This window comes from Hyperoodon ampullatus, assembly GCF_949752795.1.
Source record: "Hyperoodon ampullatus genome assembly, chromosome: 18".
NCBI classification, from domain to species: Eukaryota; Metazoa; Chordata; class Mammalia; order Artiodactyla; family Ziphiidae; genus Hyperoodon; species Hyperoodon ampullatus.
The window spans coordinates 47467239-47479799 of NC_136931.1; the positions used below are offsets into that span (position 1 = coordinate 47467239).

General features: G+C 53.9%; 1 protein-coding gene across 6 annotated transcripts in view; it reads left to right on the forward strand.

The window, feature by feature from the left end:
- Positions 1-11216, forward strand: part of WDR62 (WD repeat domain 62) — a gene marked incomplete at its 5' end in the record, with an annotated part of 47399 nt that extends 36183 nt beyond the window's left edge. For 3 of the 6 annotated variants that reach the window (XM_079723827.1, XM_079723828.1, XM_079723832.1), the window contains 13 exons: positions 516-649; positions 2827-2879; positions 4857-5075; positions 6944-7071; positions 7412-7515; positions 7870-7977; positions 8286-8420; positions 8715-8829; positions 8954-9095; positions 9177-9237; positions 9418-10074; positions 10622-10779; positions 10874-11216. In XM_079723827.1, the coding sequence (XP_079579953.1) occupies positions 516-649; positions 2827-2879; positions 4857-5075; positions 6944-7071; positions 7412-7515; positions 7870-7977; positions 8286-8420; positions 8715-8829; positions 8954-9095; positions 9177-9237; positions 9418-10074; positions 10622-10779; positions 10874-11137 (2278 nt within the window). In that variant the 3' untranslated portion in view covers positions 11138-11216. The remainder of the gene's footprint in view (positions 1-515; positions 650-2826; positions 2880-4856; positions 5076-6943; positions 7072-7411; positions 7516-7869; positions 7978-8285; positions 8421-8714; positions 8830-8953; positions 9096-9176; positions 9238-9417; positions 10075-10621; positions 10780-10873) is intronic. The other 3 variants (XM_079723830.1, XM_079723829.1, XM_079723831.1) reach the window with 3 other exon arrangements.
- Between the last annotated feature and the right edge of the window lie 1345 nt (positions 11217-12561).

The following is a 12561-nucleotide window of genomic DNA, read 5'->3' on the forward strand; positions in this document are numbered from 1 at the left end:
AGGTTTTGAATTTTCTTCTCTTCCGCCTCCGGAGCTGTCCCTATCTCTCTCTCTGTGTCTTGAGGCTTTGCATTGCTTCCCCACGGGGACCAGGCCTGACATGGGCCATCTATTTTGCAGTGATCTTGAGGTAATGCAGATCTAGGCACCAAGAGAGTGGGCAGCTCTTTGGCTTGTGGAGCTAAAACCTCATTGCTAACCCCACTTCCCAGAACAGAAGCCAGCAGCTCAGGACTCATGCCCTACTATCATCTGCTTTGCTTTTTGTTCCATTGCTGTGGCCCTTGAAGAGTTTGTCTTATTTCTTGAGCCCAGCCTTTGTTACATCTCATTTATTGTGGCAGTATGTTTCTAGCAGAGAGGGTGTGGCAGGTGAGACCTTCCAGCACCGTCTTGACCAGAAGCCAAGAGTATGTTCACATGGACCCCAGCACAGGGCCCAGCCCTAGGCAGGTCCCCTCTACCACCCCATTTACCTATGTTTCTGTCCTTGCTGTCCTTTTTCCTGGCTTCAGGCAGGAGACATATGCATCCATGCCCACCGAGATTTGCTCCCTAAGCCCTGGAGAGCAGACGGAGGATGAGCTGGAGGAAGAATGTGAACCTGAAGAGTTACTAAAGACACCATCAAAAGAGAGTTTGGATCCAGGTTGGGAAAGGGGCCCTATTTTGACCTCTCAGTGTAGGGATCGTTGCTGGGTTTTGGCCACTACTCTGTTTTCACAGCCTGGCACATATTGAAGCTCAATAATCACATCAGTCAGGACTTTTTCAGGGTGATAGCACCTAGACTCTCACTGGCTTAATTTGGAAAGAGAATTTATTGGTTCTTGTAAATGAAAATTTGAGAGTATTGGTTCAGGCATGGCTGGATCCAGGTAGTCAGGTGATGTTAAAGAAATAGATGTTTCTCTGTCTCCTGGCTCTGCTTTTCTCCATGTTGACTTTGCTCTCAGGCAGAGTCTCCCTGTACAAGGGGCAAAGTATCCCCAGCAGCTCAAGTTTAAAACATTCTAGAAAAGAGAGCACTTCTTTCCTAATAGCTCAAAGTCCTGTGTTCATGGCTCATGTTCCTGCTGTGAGTCACCTGCCCATTTCTGAGTCACTGTGATTGGCCAGGCCTGAGTCATGTGGTCATGCCTGAGGGTAGGAGGCTTTAGTCAGCTCCACTTGAACCACCTGACCAAAGGTGAGGGGTGGGTGTAAGGGGGTGTCCCAGGGGTAAAACAGGGTGATGTTCACCAGAAGACAGACCAGATTCTCTTGTTCAGGCAGAAGGGAGAGTAGTAGCTCAGCGACTTCATGAGAGGCCAGGCCCTCTATAAATTTCTGGCCCTCTGCATATCGCCTTGGCTTAGACCCTCATGTTACAAGATGGCTGCTTAAGTTCCAGGCATCAGAGACATTTTTTTTTCCACGTCTTTATTGGAGTATAATTGCTTTACAGTGTTGTGTTAGTTTCTGCTGTACAACAAAGTGAATCAGCTATATGTATACATATATCCCCATATCGCCTCCCTCTTGAGCCTCCCTCCCACTCTCCCTATCCCACCCCTCTAGGTCATCACAAAGCCTCGAGCTGATCTCCCTGTGCTACACAGCAGCTTCCCACTAGCCATCCATTTTACATTTGGTAGCGTATATATGTTAGTGCTACTCTCTCACTTTGTCCCAGCTTCCCTTTCCCCTGCTGTGTCCTCAGAGACATGGTTGAAAGAGGACATTCCCTCCTGGAATCTCCTGTACAGAGGAAACTCTTTCCCAGAAGCCCCTGCAGGCTTCTCACAGGTCCCATTGGCCAGGATTGCTCCAGCTATGAGAGAGGCTGGGAACAGTGACCAGCACTGGGTGCTCTTAGCGAGGGTAGTGGGCTGCCAAGAAGGAGGAAACAGGCAGGGGCCAACTGTATGGCTGACTGGTAGACAGCAGCAGGGTGAGGATTCAGCCTTGGGAAACAATCAAATAGAGAGTAAGCTCATTCTCTTTGTCACCACCCACACATCCAATCCAGTGTCCTCTCCCAGGAGGCCACTTGGATGAGTTTGGTGTGAATCCTTATAGGCCTTTTCCTGAACATTAATATACATGTGTGCATATCCATAGGAAACATCTGTGTCCACAAATTGTATTATACTGCAGATATCATTCTTTATCTTTTTCTTCTCAAAACTATCTTACCAACCTGTAGGTTGGTGAATACAAAACAGAGGCCTCCCTCTTTTAACCAGAAGCATAACCAGTGATTTAGCTCTGGGTGGGCATTTGTGTGTTTTCTAACTTTACACTGTTGTGAATGAGGCTGTGCTGACCACTCCTCGGCCTCAGGCCGAGGACTGGCATTGCTAGATCCTGGGGTTAATACACTTTTTCTTTTTCTTAATTTGTTTTATTTTTTTTGGCTGTGCCACGTGGCATATGGGATTTTTATTCCCCAACCAGGGATTGAACCCGTGCCTCCTGCATTGGGAGCACAGAGTCTTAACCACTGGACTTCCAGGGAAGTCGGATATACTTTTTATTTTAAAAGAGAACCCCAACAGCCCTCCAAATCCAGTTTCTGCCCCACCCAGCAGTCAGTGTTAAGCCCTCTGTTTCCCCACACTTTTGCCAATATTTGATAGTTTGAAGCATTTTAATTTTGGTCAGTCTTACAGGTAAAACATTATATCCCATTGTTTAAATTTGCACTTCCCTGACAGTTAGTGAGGCTGACCATCTTTGGATGTCTGTCGTTTCCTGTGTTGTCTCTGGAGAACTGCTGTTTATGTTACCCGTTGTCTCTTGGGTTGCTTATTCTCTTTTCATGGATTCCATGTGTCTCTCCAGATCCTCGGTGCCTGCTGACCAACGGCAAGCTGCCACTCTGGGCAAAGCGGCTGGTGAGTCTGCCCGGAGAGTGGGATGCCTAGGAGCTGACAAAGAAGGGGTGCCCTCCTCCATGTTCCTCATTCTTCTGGGAACACTTTTCTCCTCCACATGTCTCCTGTCCCTGGAGAACCGCTGTCATCCTTCCACTCTCTGTGTAGACAGTCCTTCTTTCATGCAACACATATTTACTGAGTGCCTACCCTGTGCTAGGCCTTGCTGTGGCCCTTAGATACAGCAACCAGCAGGGCAGATGGAATCTCTGCCTTCACAGGCTCATTCTCTAGTTTGGGAGGTGGACAATAGCCACATTAAACAGGTAAATTATATAGCATTTGGGGAACTGATAATCAGTGCTATGGAGGACAAAAAAGTTGAGAAGGAAAATACAAAGTGCTGGGGGTGGTGACAATTTTAGGGTAAAAAGAAAAGGCTTCACTAGGAGGCCTTCACGTATTTGAGCAGAATTAAAACAAGTGAGAAATACAGATCCTGGGAAAGAATGTTCCAGACAGACCAATCTGCAAGGGTGAGGGCCGTGAGGCAGGATCATGCTTATTAGCATGTTCCAGAAAGTGCAGGGAGGCCCGATGCCTGGGTCGAGGGTGAATGAGGGCAGAATGACGGAGAAGGACTCGGAGAGGCAGTGGGGGCCAGGTGGTGAGGAACCACGTGGGCTTGCTGCGTCCCCTCGACACCCCTTATTGTCCTTCTCCACTTATTTCCTCCCCTGTAGCACTGAATGAGATGGACAGGAGGGAGAGCTCTGAGCCAAGGAAGGTCATGTTCTAACTCAGGTGTTAACAGGTCCCTATGGCTGCCTGTGCAAAACAGACCTTGAGGGGCAAGCAGGGGGACCAGGGAGGAGACTGCTGTGATAATCCTGGCAGGAGAGGTTGGAGGCTGGGCCTGAGGGGAGAAGTGGTTGGCTTCTGGATGGATTTTGAAAGTGGAGCCAAACAACTGGATGTGAGAGAAAGAGAGGGACCAAGATGAAGGTAGGATTGAATGAGTGATCATTAATTGAGGGAGGGGCAGGCCAGGAGCTGGTGGGTTAGAAGTTGGCAGCAGAATCCTAAACCCCAGGTTGAAGGGTTTATTTCAGGAACAATGTCAGACCTTAAATCAAAGCCCAAATGTCAGCTCTTCAGGGAAATCCTCCCTGTCATCAGCCCCTGCACTGCTGACCAGGTCAGGCATGTGGCTATGCTCTCTCAGGCCCCCAAGCTTTCCCTTATCAGTGCATATTACAATTGGAGTTACATCCAACAAATATTCACAGAACACTTACTCTGTACAGGTTCTATTGAGTCTTTTATATGTATTGTTTAATCCTCCTGGATGTATGGGCTTTCCATATCCCCTGTTATTTCACAGATAGGGAACTGAGGCCCAGAGAGGTTAAGTAACTTATCTGGGGTCAAGCTAGGAATTAGGGGAGGTGGGGTTGACCCTAGAAGGCTGGCTCCAGAGCCTAAGTTCTCAAGCACCCACCCTCCACTGTCTCTCAAGCAAGTCTTGGTAGGAGGCAGTGGTGGGCAGGACCAGGGTTAGGGTTAGGGGACCGTGGAAGAGAAGTGGCCATATCTTGGATGTGTTTGGGTGGCAGAGTTGAAGAAATACAATGTGAAGTGTGAGGGACAGAATAAGAGGAATGAAGGAGAACCTCAAGGTTTGGGACCTGAGCAGCTGCAAAGAATCACTGAGATGGGGAAGGCGTTAGGAGGAATAGGTTTAGAGGGAAGGTCAGTTGTTGTCTTCAACATGTTTGCTTTGAAAGATCACTAAACATCCATGTGGAGATGTAGAACAGTTGCATGTGCACTTCGGAAGTTTAAGAACAAGGTTCAGGCTGGAAACAAATATCTGGAAGTTGTTTCTGATTGATGTTTAAAGCCACGAGGCTGGATGCAGGTCCGTGAAGTGTCCCGGGCCCTCACTGGAGTTGGTGAGCACTTGGCTAGCTGCCTGACCGTCCCTGTCACCCTCAGCTAGGAGATGATGATGTGGCAGACAGCTCGGCCTTCCACGCCAAGCGCAGCTACCAGCCACATGGCCGCTGGGCGGAGCGGGCTGACCAGGAGCCTCTCAAGACCATCCTAGATGCCCGGGACCTGGATTGCTGCTTTACCCCCATGAAGCCCGAGAGCCTGGAGGATTCTGTTCTAGATACAGTGGAGCCGCAGAGACTGGCGGGCCTGCTGAGCGAGGTATAGACTGCCTGCCCCAGCCCAGCCTACAGCCCCTGCACCATGACTGCCGGTGCAGAACCTGGGGCCTCAGTGCTCTCGTTCTGAAGATAAAGCTGACTGTCCCACTCCAGGGGTGCGAGAGGGTTACATGAGAGAGGGCAGGAGGGTGAGCCTCGGACCTGGTGCACAGTGAAACTTCCCAGGGCAGACCAGAAAGCGGGGAGGTGAGGTCGCTTGGGGGTTAAGAGCTTGGGCCCAAGGGCAGGCCTGTGCCTGAGTTGGGGGCATTGGAGCAGGTGGAGCCCTGGCCCTACCCCTTCCCGGCTCTGTAACCTGCAGCAAGGCTTGATTCTCTGGGCTTTGATTTTCAAAAATATGGTCATTTAAAAAAAAAAAAAAAGGGACTTCCCTGACGGTCCAGTGGTTAAGACTCCGTGCTCCCAGTGCAGGGGGCCTGGGTTCGATCCCTGGTCATGCCGCAACTAAGAGCCTGCATGCTGCAAATAAAGATCCTGCACGTGGCAACTAAGACCCGGCACAGCCAAATAAATAAATAAATATTTTTTAAAAAGAAAGGTGACTGGGGCTTCCCTGGTGGCGCAGTTGTTGAGAGTCCGCCTGCCAATGCAGGGGACGCAGGTTCGTGCCCCGGTCCGGGAGGATCCTGCATGCCATGGAGCAGCTGGGCCCGTGAGCCATGGCCGCCGAGCCTGCGCGTCCGGAGCCTGTGCTCCGCAATGGGAAAGGCCACAATAGTGAGAGGCCCGCGTACCACAAAAAAAATAAAATAATAACTAAATAAATAAAACCATTTTTTAAAAAAAAGAAAAGAAAGGTGACTAAGAAAAGATTTCAGAAAAGTTCATTTTTTAAAATGGTCATTAAAAAAAAAGTGCACAGGGGGCTTTTACAGTAATCCAGTTCTAGAAACAGGGTCTGGGCCCTAAAAGGTGCTGAAGCAACTTTAGCTCTTAATTCTATTATTTTTCAAACAAAATTCTTTTTTATTCTATTGTATAAGTTTGCTTATGTGGCATAATATAAATAGTTATGTGCATAAATCATAAATATATAGTTTGATGAATTGCTACCTATGTTCACACTGATGTATCCACCACCCAACTCAAAATATAGAGCATTTTCTACCTCTTGGAAGGGGATCTTGGAGGACCCCCTTGTGTCTCTTCCAATCAGTAACCCCACTGAGGTAACCAGCATTCTTTTTTTTTTTTTAATTTACTTTTGGCTGCATTGAGTCTTCGTTGCTGCATGTGGGCTTTCTCTAGATTCGGCGAGCGGGAGCTACTCCTCGTTGCGGTGCACGGGCTTCTCGTTGCCGTGGATTCTCTTGTTGCGGAGCACGGGCTCTAGGCGCACGGGCTTCAGTAGTTGTGGCACACGGGCTCAGTAGTTGTGGCTCACGGGCTCTAAAGTGCAGGCTCAGTAGTTGTGGCGCCCAGCTTAGTTGCTCCGCGGCATGGGGGATCTTCCCGGACCAGGGCTCTAACCCGTGTCCCCTGCATTGGCAGGCGGATTCTTAACTACTGAGCCACCAGGGAAGCCCTGGTAACCAGCATTCTGACGTCTCTCACCATGGATTGGTTTGCCTGTTCTCGAATTTCATATGAATAGACTCTTAGTGGGTTGGAGCCATACCTATTCCTTATCTGTAAAGGGGCTGATGATAATGCAGTGGCAGCACAGAGTGAGCTCATCATGGCCCCAGCCCAGGCCCTGGCTCACAAGGAGCATCCAGCAGTGAGGGCTGCCATCACTACCTACATCTTTACCGTTACCGTGGGTGTTGGCGGAACACCTAGCAGCTTGGGAGGGCCCTGGTTGCCACAGCTGCCTCTGATGGCTGTGCTCTCTTCCCCCCACCCCAGTCAGAGAGTCCCCAGGACAATGGCTGCGGACCTCCCTCCTTACCACCCCTACAGAGGGAGTCTTCTGAGGCCAGCGAGCTCATCATCTACCCCCTGGAGGCAGAGGTGACAGTCACAGGGACAGACAGGTGGGTGTCCTTTGCACCAATGGGAACCTTAGTTGGAGAGAGGAAGCCTCAGCTGGTAGGCACACCCTGGAAGAACTGCTCTCCGCTCTCCCAGTGGGCCTGTGGGAGGGAGGCGGGCGGGGCGTGAAACCCGGATGGTGCTGGAGCCCAGCCCTGCAGCCTCTGCTGCAGCCTGTCTCCCTGGTTCCAGGAGAAGGTGCAGGGGCCTCTGGAGGCGGCAGGAGAGGTGAGGCTGTACTCCCAGCAGGAGCAGGCGCAGATGTCTAGGCGTTCTGGGTGGGGGCCACTTGTTTACTAACCAGTACGTTATCATTCCCTCATTCCCCCATGGGCACTGCAGCAAGTACTGTGCGGAGGAGGTAGAGAGGATGCCAGGAGACCAGCAAGGTGGCTCCTACCTCAGGGCCCCCTCCATCGACTCGAACGACCAGAGCCCACCTGAGGGTGAGTGAGCACCAGGCAGTACACCCTGCAGTAGTCTGTTCATCTGGCTAGGTCCCTTTCTGGGCACTGATGGTGACCTTGACTGAGTCTTTCTGAAGCCCAGAGTCTGTCACAGACACAGACATTGTCCCTGCTGTTGTCACTCGAGAATTCCGGAGCCCAACTTCCCACCAGTGGGAGCCCAGCTCTGCACCTTCCTCGAAGTGTAGCCTTGCTGGTCCATAAAAATAGGGGGCAGCCTTACCATCCCCCTTCTGCAGCTGAGGAAACGGAAGCCCTGAGACCCAGAGCGCCTTACCTGACTCAGTCAGGGCCCAGCTTTGGACTCCTGACCCCTCCCACCCTGTCTTCCAGACTCAGGGGAGTCAGAGGCCGACTTGGAATGCAGCTTTACCACCATCCATTCCTCCCCTCCACAGCCAGACCCAGACCCTCAGTTTGATGTGACGCCCCCTACACCAGGTAAGTAGGGGCCAGATGTGGGTAGGGGCAGTGTGTGGGCCTGGCCAGGGGATGGTCATGATATATAACCACTGGCCCAACATGAACCCTGCATTTGGTGGCCACTGAGCACCAGTTTCCTCCCCTGGAAGACAGACGCATTAGCCCTTCCTTCTCCGCCTGGTGGCAGCAGGGTGTGTGATAGGCAAGTCCAACCTTCTCCATTGTTAAGTGGCCAGTGGCTTTTTCAGAGCGTCTGCCGTGATTCATGGTGTTGATGGTTCTTTCCTGCCCACTCCCTCTCCCCGACCCCCTTCTCCTCTCCCCAGGATGCCCAGGTACCACAGAAGAGTTGTCCCAGCCCGAGGTGCCAAGCATATCCAATGGCTCCCTGCCCCAGACCCCTGAGCAAGAGAAGTTCCTCCGCCACCACTTCGAGACACTTACTGACGCCCACCCTGAGGGTAGGCCATGCCCCTCTCTGACCCCTGCCTGGGCAGCATCCAGGACTGGGCTCAGTGTGGGCTTCTCTGGGGTAAGGCTTTCCCTGGTAGGGCTGGCGAGGGTGGTGGGAGGGCGTATGTTTTACTTAGGGGCCCAGCTGCATGGTTTCTTCTGCCTGCTCCATTTGCTCCCAGAGTGTGTGTTGTCTATTGATGGGGGTTTCTGAGGATCTGTCTGCTGGTCTGTGGGTCTGCCTGGGCCCAGGGCTGGCTGGCTGGAGGGATTCTGAGGGCACCCTTGGCATCTTGCCCTAGAGCTCTTCCACGGATCCCTGAGAGACCTGAAGGCCTCTGAGGCCGAGGACGACTTCTTCAATCCCCGGCTGAGCATCTCAGGCCAGTTCCTCTCCCGCCTCCAGAAGACATCCAGGTGGGAGCTGGTGAACTAGTGAACACCCACCCCACCTTCCAGCTCTCTGTCTCCCCGCGGGGTGGGGCTGTGTGCCCTCAGGCACCCCCAGGGCAGCCACAACCACCTGTTTTCCCCCCTACAGGTTCACCCACACCTTCCCTTCCCGGCTGCCCCTGCACCTCGTGAAATCCCCGGAGGTCAAACTCATGGATCTCAGGGGGAGCCCGCCCAGAGCAGAGCCCCTGAGAGCAGGTACTGGCTACATCTGCCCAGGCAGGACCAACGTGAGTACTGGGGCCGCTTCCCTCGAGACATAGGGCTGGGAGCCTGGTGGCCTCATCCTCACCTCAAGGCTATGCTTGCAGGTCATCTCTGGGGGGAAGGCTGAGGAGCCCCTCGAGACCCTGGAAGCCTGGTCCCCACTGAGTGAGTGTCCCCACCCCCAGGTGAAAAGCCCTAGCCTTCTCAGCAAATGGCCCTGGGTGCCTACTGAGCCATGGTGGGGATGGACAGGATCCAGTCAGACCCTGCAGCCACCCTGGCTGGGGCTCCCTGTCCATCATCTCTGAGCTGGGGTGTGAGAGTAAGCTGCCTCTTCCTTTCTAGGCCCCTGCCTCACGGGCCTGGCGCCCTGCATCCTGCCCTCCTCTGTGCCGCCCACAGACAAGAAGCCTCCGACACCTGCAGCTCTACCCACTCCAGGCCTGGCTCAGGGTGTCCACACCCCCGCCACCCGCTCCTGCATGGAGGCCACTGCCAGTTCCTGTGCCAAGATACCCCGCAGCATTTCCGTTGAGGACAGTGAGGGCCCTGTCCTGGCTGAGCTGGCCAGGCCTCTGTGCAGGTCCTCGTCCCTGGGGGAGCTGGCCTCCCTGGGCCAGGAGCTCCAAGTTATCACTACCACAGTGACACCCAGTTCTGACAGGGAGGGCCAAGAAGCTGCCCTGCCCTCCCGGGGCAACCATGAGGCCCGTGCCAGCCTGAAACTCACCCTGCCAAGCATCTGTGACAGGCTCGTGTTGCCCCCACCCCAACTGGAGGCTCCCACCACGTGTGTCTGGTCCCAGGAGCCTGTGGCCACCCAGCCCAATGTCACGGTCACAACAGGCAGCTTCCTGGCCCCCAGCCCTGTGGATGGGAGTGCCCCAAGGCTCCACGCCACCGAGTCCCTCAATACCCCTTCCCATCCCAACATCCCCCCACTTCCAGAGGCCAGGCCTGGGGTCCCTGGCAGCATCACCTCCCTCCTGGAGCCCACCCGTGGTGAGTACCATCCTTGGGACAAGGGATTGTCCCCTAAGCTCATCCAATGTAACAGCTGGCTCAGCTCCAAAGGTGGGCACTTGACCTGGCCACAGGCACTGTGTCACTCATTCATTCATTGCCTTACATATTTAGTGAGTACCTCGTTTGTGTTGGGCTTTGTTCTGGGCCTGGGGACGTGGGACCTGGTGGTAAACAAGACTACAGAGAATTGATACCTTAACTGGGGGAGACGCCCAGACTAAATCTATAAGGAAAGTGTTAAGTGTATCACAAAGCGATGTGTGCTGAGAAAAAGAGAAAGAAAGGGTTTAGGGAGTGACAGGTGGGAGCAGTGGTTAGTTTTAAACAGGATCATGAGAAAAGGCTTCAGGGAGAAGGTGGCATTTGAGCAGAGACCTGCAGGAGGGGTGGGAAGGTAGCCTTGGGGACTGAGGGAAGCGTCCCAGGCAGAGGGACAACAGTTGGGGTCGGCCCAGCAACACTGGCCTCTTTAGACCAGCTAAAAAGTAGAAGTGTCTTCTCATTTCATCCCCTCCACCCCCAGATGCGCTCAGTCCAGTCCAGGGCTGCCCTAGACACTGCGGGGAACCGAGGGGGCCAGCCAGGGTCCTGCCCCCAGATCCCCTTGAGCTGAGCAATGTGGGGACCATCGTGCACAGACTGCAGACTACCTTCCAAGAAGCCCTGGACCTTTACCACCTGGTGAGCCGAGCCCCAGGGTCAGGGGAAAGGACTGAGGGGCTCCCTGGCACTGCCTGGCCCAGGTGGCCCCTAACAAGATGGGCGCCCCTTGCAGATGGTCTCCAGTGATGAGGTGAGCGCCGAGCAGCGGCAGGCACGGACTGAGCTGGCCTCCACTTTCCTTTGGATCCACAGCCAGTTAGAGGCCAACAACTGGCTGGTTGGGACCGATGTGGCCCCAGCCCAGGCCCTGCCCAACCCAGGCCCCCCCTCCCCACCTACACTGTGCCCCCTGGCCAGCCCAGACTTGCGTGCCCTGCTGGAACACTACTCAGAGCTGCTGGTGCAGGCCGTGCGGAGGAAGGCACGGGGAGACTGAGAGCCAGCAGCCCCCTCAACCGCAGCCCTGCTGCTTCTGAAGAAATAGTTGTTTTACGCAAATAAACTGACAGCTTGGAGGAGTGGTTCCTGGTGCCTGTTCTGGCGCATCCACAAAGCCCCCTTCAGATGGATGCAGGGGGAGAGGGTAGAGAGCCCAGGGAACTCACAGATGCCCCAGTGCCAGGCCCTGTTCCAGGACTCTGTCGTGGGGAACACAGGACTGTTGGGGAACTGCTGTAATGATGACCCCAGCACCTGGCTCCCACATCACCTGCCCACTGAGCTGCTGTGGAGTCACGTGTGGTCCTTGCCCAGTGGGGCCCAGCTGTACTCTAGGGAGGGGCCAGCCCTTCTTCCCTGCCCCCTACTGATGCGCAAGAACCCACTGGAACCTCTGTGATCACCATGTCCCAGACCCTGGCCACCAGTTCACATACTGCCACAACACTGGCTCACGGCCCCTGGGCCAGGCCCATGCTGGATCCTGTGAGCTCCAGGCTTTTGTTCTCATTTGCTGCAGGGTAAAGTGAGGAGGGACAAATCCAGGGAGCATGCCTAGGCCACGCAGCAGCTGGGACCAGTAATTCCTTCCCCAGCAAGACTGTGTCCAGCTTCAACATCCCGTGAGCTCCCAGCACTGGTACCAGCTTCCCTAGGCAGCAGGCATCTAGCCACGTGGCATGTCTGCTAAGAAGGACACTCTTGTGACCACAAAAGCCCTCACTGTCCCAAGTCTGTAAAAAGGAAGCCGGCAGGAGCAGGACCCTCCTAGAGCACAGTCGTACTGTGCAGTCTGCTTGGCCTGAACCCCCACTTGCCTGTGAGTTCCTCCCTTCCCTGTTTGGTGATCACGGCCCACCAGAAACAGGCTCAGAGAGATCCAGTGCCTTGCCTCGGGTCCCATAGAGTTGAGAGTCAAATGAGGCTTGCCTGGTGGTAGAGCCAGACTCTTTAACATGAGGACGTGGCTCTCTGTTGGCCCTGTAAACACTGAACCAGTCATGCAGTTGCTGAAAAAAATCCTACCAGCCCCGAGGAATTGCTGATCCCAGCTGCTGTCACTGCTCTACACGGTAGGGGTGGAGCGAGGAACAGGACAAGCAAAGCATCTGCCCTCGTGGCATTCACCTTCTAGAAAGTGAAACACGACAGAAATTAAAACAACTGTCTAACTGTAGGTAAACTGAGGGCATTCCCTGTGCTGGTTACAGGCCTTTCTTAGGTGATGTTGGAGCTGAGGCTTGATAGAGGGCACAGGCCGTGTGGACACTCGGGCAAGTATCCAGGCAGACAAAGGCCAGTGCAAAGGCCCCATGACAAGCTCAGACGTACATGAAAGGAATAGCAGTGAAGCCAGGAGGCTGGAATGGAGTGAGCTCAGGGCGACGGCAGGAGAGGAGGTGGGAGGAAGAATGGGTCCCA